Below are 7,816 nucleotides of genomic sequence, written 5' to 3' on the forward strand. Positions count from 1 at the left end.
TGACACAGGTGTCACAAAAATATTGGTACTGGGCGATTTTGGCTCTCCTAAGAAACCCTAGTGGATTTGTTCATTCTGATCTTAATCTTGATTGATCTGGGTTAGCAATTGTGGTGTTGTCGATCCTTCTGAGTAAGGTTCTAGACTTCTACCGTGGTTCCTAATCTTTTGAAATCAGGTTTAGGGTTGCTTCTTTTTCGTTTTTACTACTAGGGTTTACTGCCAAATCGTTCTGGTTATTCAATTTTCTGGTTTGTTGATTCTTGCTGATTGGTGGCGGATTAGGGTTTTCATTTACACAAGTTTGTTTCATTTGGTATTTGGATTATCGGCTTGTTTCTTGGTGATTTCTTGTAATCGGCCGATTAGGGTTTGAAGATTGGTGTGGTTTCTTTATCGGCTGATTAGGGTTTACGTGTGCATGTGAAAGACTTTTGGCGGCTGCATTCATGGAAAGAAATCGTGACCCAGGGTTAGAGGATCTTGGGTTTCAATCCTTCTCTGAACGTTTGCATGGAGATGTGTTCATACGTGCTAGTGAGCCGAAGGTAGTGGGTATTCCGGATCCTTTAGGGAAGTCGTCTTTATTTGGTAAGCCTATAAACATTGATGGTAACCCTATATTGCCTCGTCGTGGCAGTACGAATGTGATCAACGTTATTGATGAGCTAGAAAAAATCACGGTTCCTGTTCAACCAGAGGGGAATAACATGGGCGGTAGGGAGGATATGAATGTTTTTAGGTCGAGTCTCAACTCGTATGCGGACAAGGTCAAGAATAGTGTTCATACGAAGAAGGAAGTTAATTTCAGGTGGATGGAGGCGACGGAAACTTGTAAGGATGCTGATGTAGTTATACCCCGTGAGGTAATTCGAAAGGTCCAAGATAAATTTGAAAATGTTTTGTATGGTTATTTCTTGGGTAATCGGCTTCCTTTTCCGGTGGTGGAATATTACGCTAAAAACGTTTGGGCTAGGCATGGGTTTTCGAAGATTATGATGAATGCGGAAGGGTTCTTTTTCTTTAAATTTGACTCCAAGGAGGGTATGTCTCAGGTGCTAGAGAATGGTCCGTGGTTGATTAGAAAGGTGCCTTTGTTCTTGAATGTTTGGACTCCCTCGGTTAGTCTTAGAAAGGAGGGAATTAAGACGGTGCCTGTTTGGGTGAAGTTGCATAATGTCCCCATTGCGGTGTATACGGATGACGGATTGAGCTTGTTAGCGTCTAAATTAGGGTCCCCCAAGCGGCTTGACGGGTATACAGCTGATATGTGTTTGGATAACTGGGGTCGGAGTAGTTTTGCCAGGGCTTTAATTGAACTAAACGCGGATTCTGAGATTAAGGAATATGTCACTGTTGCTATTCCAAAGCTTGATGAGGATGGTTATGTCACTGAAAAAATCAAAGTAGAATATGAATGGAAGCCTCACCGGTGTTCGGGTTGTTGTGTTTTTGGTCATAATGATCAAACATGTCCTAAGAATGCGAATAATAAGAAAGAGAAGCAAGTTGTGGTGGATGAGGATGGCTTTGTTACTGACAAAAGGAGAACGGCTAGATTTGGAGTGATGCCAAGGAAGCAAAAACAAAAGTTCCTTTACAGACCAAAGGTGGTTAATGTGGGTGCTAGTTCGTCGGGTACAAGTCATGATAAGCCTGAAGTTGTTAAAGCCGGAACGAGCAAGTCGGATAAGAAGGAGGAGGGGCCGGGTGGTAAGCATACTGAAAATGTTAACACCAGGAATTCCTTTGAAGCTTTGGCCACGGATGAGGGGGAAGTCATTGTTGATGCGGTAGGGATTCATAAGGAGGAAAGAGCAAACATGAAGAAAGGAAATGGGAAGAATACCCAAACCGAAGAAGAGGTGGTAGAGAAGCTACCAACGGAAATGTCTTCGTTTATGAGGCATGACCAGCGTAAAGGTTCTGAGGGGGCAAGCACTCCCGGTCCAATCGGTTTGAATGGGTAGTATAGCCTCTTGGAATATTAGGGGCTTGAACCGGCCCCTGAAACAAACGGAGGTTCGTAATATTGTTTTCGAAAATAAATTAGCTGTTTGTGGCATTCTTGAGTCTCATGTGGATATCACAAAACTTGACAAGGTTTGTAAAGCCGTCTTCAGGTCTTGGTCTTGGACGTCAAATGGTGTGTTGTGTGATCGGGGTACTAGAATTATCTTGGGTTGGAATGAGGATGTGGTGGACCTTATGGTGTTGTCTCAATTGGACCAAGTTATTCACACTCAAATCCGGCTTAAGAGTGAGAATAAATCTTTCTTTTGTTCGTTTGTGTATGCAAAAAATACGTATCAGGAAAGAAGACCGCTTTGGGATAATCTATGCAGGCATAAGGCTTTGTGTCATGATAAACCTTGGGTCGTTATGGGGGATTTTAACGTTGCTTTGCATGTTAACGATTCGTTATATGGTTCATCCGCCTGCTCCATCGGTATGCGTGAATTTCATGATTGCGTTCAATATGCAGAGCTCCTAGATATTAAGGGTCATGGTCTTCATTATACTTGGAGTCAAAAGCCGAGAAATGGGGTGGGGTTGCTGAAAAAGATAGACCGGGTTATGGGGAACGTGAAGTACCTAGAGATGTACCCTGAAGCGTTTGTTTTATACCATCCCTTTCGTGTTTCTGATCATACGCCGTGCATCCTCAAAATGTCCAATACGGTGAGGGTTCGACCGAAACCTTTTAAACTAGCTAATTTTATTACGTCCAAACCGGAGTTCACGTTATATGTGGAGCAGGAATGGAAGAGGAGTGTTGATGGCTTTACTATGTTCTCGGTAACACAGAAACTCCGAAACTTGAAGCCTTCTATGCGTAAAATTCTGGCCATGCAGGGTAACTTGCATGTTAAAGTTTCGGATCTAAGAAAGAAACTCGATGGGCTTCAGGAGCTGATAGATGCAAACCCGCTTGATGTTGATCTTAGAACCAGGGAAGCAGAATGCCTTAATGAGTTCAGAATTGCATCATATGATGAAGAATGTTTTTTGAAGCAAAAGGCAAAGGTAGAATGGTTATGTGCGGGGGATTCTAATACGTCCTTCTTCCATAATATGGTGAAATGTAGGAATGCGAGAAGCCGAATCCAATCTATTAGGGATGTGGTTGGGAATCGGTTTAATGGGGATGATGTCCCAAATGCTCTTGTTGATCATTATGAAAAATTTCTGGGTCGAGAGGATCATGTCTCAAAGCTTGACATGGATGTTTTTCGAAACGTTATGACTACGAATGCTGCGGAGCACATGGTTCGTCAAGTCACTCGTGAAGAGATAAAAACGGCAATGTTTAGTATTGGTGAGAACAAAGCCCCGGGTCCAGATGGTTACACGTCCGCGTTCTTCAAAAAAGCTTGGGATATTGTGGGCACAGAAGTGTCGAATGCTATCTTGGAGTTCTTCGAAAATGGTAAACTTTTAAGGCAATTAAATCACACGATTCTTGCTCTTATCCCTAAAGTGGACACTCCAGACTCGGTTCTGGATTATAGGCCTATTTCGTGTTGCAATGTTTTGTATAAGTGTATTAGCAAGATCATCACGGAACGTATAAAGGGAAGCTTGGGGGAGTTGGTTAGCATTAATCAATCGGCGTTTGTTCCAGGTAGAAAGATCTCTGATAATATCCTTCTTACTCAGGAGTTAATGCATAACTATCATTTAAACCGAGGCCCTGCTAGATGTGCTTTTAAGATCGATATCCAAAAGGCCTATGACACTGTCAGCTGGTCGTTTTTGGAGGATGTTCTTAATGGGTTCGGGTTTCATTCGAAGATGGTTACTTGGATTATGGCCTGTGTCTCTTCGGCTTCTTATTCGATAAGTATTAATGGGAATTTGCATGGCTATTTTAGAGGTAGAAGGGGTTTGAGGCAAGGTGACCCTATGTCGCCATACCTCTTCACGCTAGTTATGGAGGTCCTTTCGTTGCTACTCCAGCATGGGGCGAGATCTAGCTCAGCCTTCAAGTTCCATGCTCATTGTGTGAAGCAAAGGATCATAAATGTCTCGTTTGCGGACGACCTTTTCATTTTTGTGCATGCTGATTTATTTTCGGTCAAAAAGGTGCGAGATGGTCTTGAGAACTTCACGAAAGTTTCAGGTTTGGTGCCAAGTCCAGCTAAGAGTACAGCTTATTTTTGCAATGTGCCTCAAAGTGTTAAATGCGAGATACTTCACATTATGCCGTTTCGGGAGGGGAATCTTCCGGTTCGTTATTTGGGGGTGCCGCTTAATACCACAAAGCTGATGTTTAAAGATTGTAAACCTCTTGTTGATCGCATGGAGAAGAGGATTGATAGTTGGCTTAATAAATCGCTATCTTTCGCGGGTAGATTGCAACTTATTAATTCGGTTTTATCAGCTATGCACATTTATTGGGCCTCAGTATTTATTATTCCGACCCGAGTTACACATGATCTGGAGAAACTAATGCGACGGTTCTTATGGAACGCTCACAGTCAAGGTAGAGTGAAAGCAAAAGTGGCGTGGTCTGATGTTTGTTTACCAAAGGATGAAGGGGGCTTGGGAATTAGGAGTATTTCGGATGTGAATAAGGCTCTTATGACTAATCATCTTTGGAGTATTATTACGGAAAGGAAGTCCCTTTGGGTTCAGTGGATCCATCTTCATAAATTAAAGGGTAGGAGCATTTGGGATATCCAAGCTCGGGGTAGTGTCAGCTGGGGTTGGCGGAAAATCCTTTCTATCCGGGATGCGGTTCGCCCGTTTATATGGAAGATTGTTAGGAGCGGCTCTAAAATAAACGCTTGGAGTGACAATTGGTGCCAGTTCAGTCCGCTTAACTCATTTATTACGCCCAGGTCAATTGCTAATGCGGGTTTTACCATTACTACTTCTTTAGCGGAGCTGATGGATGAAAACGGTCAATGGAAGTGGCCGTCTGCGTGGTATGATATTTACCCGGTCTTGATAGGGTTGAATGCTCCGACTTTGACGCATAATCTGGATGATAGAACAATTTGGAAAGATTTGGAGGGCAATTCTCGTCCGTTTGGTTCGATGGAAGTGTGGCATAATATCCGACATCGGGAACAACCGGTCTCTTGGGTGAATGGGGTTTGGTTTAGTCAATGTATTCCAAGGCACTCGTTCCATCTTTGGTTGGTTATTAAAAATAAGCTCAAGACTCAGGACCGTTTAGCAAGCTGGGAAGCGGGGAGCGATTATAATCTAAGACTTATGTGCTGTCCATTATGTAAGCACGATCGGGATTCTAGGGACCACTTGTTTTTCAGTTGTTCGTTTGCATCTCAAGTCTGGTATAATGTTAAGGATTTGCTTAACATGGGGGATGTTAATGATTCGTGGCAATCGATCATGAACTGGATGGATCAAAAGGCTAACTCAAGAAAGACGGATCACATTGTTGGTAAGCTAGTTATTGCGGCGGCGTCGTATTATATTTGGCATGAGCGGAACAATTGCTTATTCTCTAATAAAGTGGCCAATGTTAATGCGGTGTGTGATAAAATCAAAAATACGGTCCGGCTTCGATTGATGGGGTTCAAATTTAAGGATGGCTCGCACAATCAAAGCATTCAAGAGAAGTGGAAGCTGATTCCTAGTGATGAAGACAAAGATCCGGGCTAGGCAATTAGTTGTATAGTCTGTTTTTGATTTGTTTGTCGGGCAGTGTTTAGTTTCTTGTGTAGTTTAGTTTGTTTTGGTTGTGACGCTTGTCGGTGGTTTTGAACTTGTTGTCCTAGTCTTGGTATGCCAAGTCTAGTAGTGAGTATCGGCGTCTCGATACTCCCTGTTTTTATTCTTTGGTTGATATAAAATTTCACCGGGGTAACCCTTTACCCAAAAAAAACTAGGCTTGACATACCAAGCCTAGGAAAACAAAACAGACAGCGACCACAATCAAAACCATACAAAAAACAACCAGACAGCACGACCCTAACACATCATAAACTATAATGTTAATGAATGTATTGTTCCATGTTAAACAAACCAAACGTTATACCAAAATGAAGGCATGTGATGTAAACAATTGTACTAAGTATGCACACAGTGGGCATAAATAGCATGAAATGCAATGTGAAACAATGTACTAAGTACGCACACAATGGGCATACGTAGCATAAAATGTAATGTGAAACAATGTACTAAGTACGCACACAATGGGCATACATAGCATGAAATGTAATGTAAAGCAATGTACTAAGTACGCACACAATGGACATACATAGCATGAAATGTAATGTATAGCAATGTACTAAGTACGCACACAATGGGCATACATAGCATGAAATGTAATGAAAACACGTACTATAATGTACTAACGAACATAGCAGGTATATGATGTGAAAACATGGAAAACATGAAAGTAACAAGTAGGCACATGTGTTTCACCCCAAAACATTTTGGAAAACAGTAAAAGAGGGGTTCAATGTACTCACCTGAGATTGCTTTGAATTCCTTGTGTAATAATCACACAATGCTAGAGATCACGGGATATCAAACGGCACCTAATAGGTAGCTATATTAATATACCGGACCAAAATCGGAAGGATCGGATAGTATGCGGGTTCGTAAACCAAACGAGTATGGAAACTCGTATAATATGGTTTAACAAAGCCTACATACTAAAATGAAACCTAACCTAAGTGCTTGCGACCCATTACGACCCGTTTAGGTAGCTTATGCTACCTTAATGCGTCGTTCGCGTAGAACGTGTTTGGAACGCCTAACATCGTGACCATAAGGTATAACCTCGGAAGGTTACAGCTATGGTCACCTAATGTGTTTGGTCGGATCCTAATGATCGACCAAATGGGTCGGGTTCGAAAGCGTAAGCGATTGTTTAGATCGCTTACCTTACGACCCTATATGTGCACTAAACTAAAAGTGACGAGCTAAGCATGTTAGGACATGCTTAACTAAGTTTAGAAAACAGGTTTGGCATCAAAACAAACGGCTTTGATGCTCACGAGTAGTTTGGTTACAAAATACGCAAGAATGCGCATTTTGGCCGAAACTACGACTCGTCACTGAGCCTAGATAACGTGGTAATCAGTAGGTATAGTCACTACGGACTATAACCATCGTGATCACGCTCACGTTATGAAGTTCCAATGAACTTCGTGTTGACCATAGGCTGGTCAACGCAGAAAGTCAAACAAAACGCTGACTTTCGGACTCGAAAAGCGAATAAAAGAACGAAAGAACACTTACGAAGGGTCCCCGAATGCTAATCTAGATCAAAATGGCTCAGGTATGAAACAATGGTTCCAACTTAGAGCTTTAGATCAGATTTTTGTGGGTTTTAACCAAAAGGGGGGGGGGGTATTTATAGGAAAAGTAAAGCCGTTAGGATCGTTTCTTGAATATCATGCCACGATCTTATGCGTACACTTGTCAAGTTGTTGTGGTAGCTCAAAATGACCCTAACTCTACAGATTGTGAAAGGGTATTGCCCTTTGGAGTGTTTGAAAGACCAATTTTTGCAAGAAAACAAAGTTTCTGCAACTGAAGGGGCCATGCGGCCCGCATCAGGATCAGACAAAACTCAGGCGGGCCGCCTGGCTATGTCTGATCTGCACCAACTTTCAGAATTGGCAGTTTTGGTCCTTGTTGCATGTTTAAGCCATTTCCGACACTTCTAAGGCCCGTAAAGCCAACTTTAAGGCCCTAAAATGATGCCTAAACATTGTGGACATGAAACATGCTCAAAAATATGTCGGATGTTGGTTCGTTTGGCCGTTCGTTTGCGATGTTCGGTTAATTACGACGGAATGCGCAGAAGCGCGAAAAATGATCCAAATTGCGC

The 7,816-nt window shown here is 42.3% G+C and overlaps 1 protein-coding gene across 1 annotated transcript; it reads left to right on the top strand.

The window, feature by feature from the left end:
• Positions 1–449: 449 nt before the first annotated feature.
• Positions 450–5,634, top strand: LOC110924695. The gene is made up of 2 exons (XM_022168690.1): positions 450–1,956; positions 2,054–5,634. The coding sequence occupies exons 1-2, from the start codon at positions 450–452 to the stop codon at positions 5,632–5,634; spliced, it is 5,088 nt and encodes a 1,695-aa protein (XP_022024382.1).
• The last annotated feature ends 2,182 nt before the right edge of the window (positions 5,635–7,816 follow it).

The sequence above is a fragment of the Helianthus annuus genome, chromosome 17 (assembly GCF_002127325.2).
Source record: "Helianthus annuus cultivar XRQ/B chromosome 17, HanXRQr2.0-SUNRISE, whole genome shotgun sequence".
In the NCBI taxonomy this organism is placed as follows: domain Eukaryota; kingdom Viridiplantae; phylum Streptophyta; class Magnoliopsida; order Asterales; family Asteraceae; genus Helianthus; species Helianthus annuus.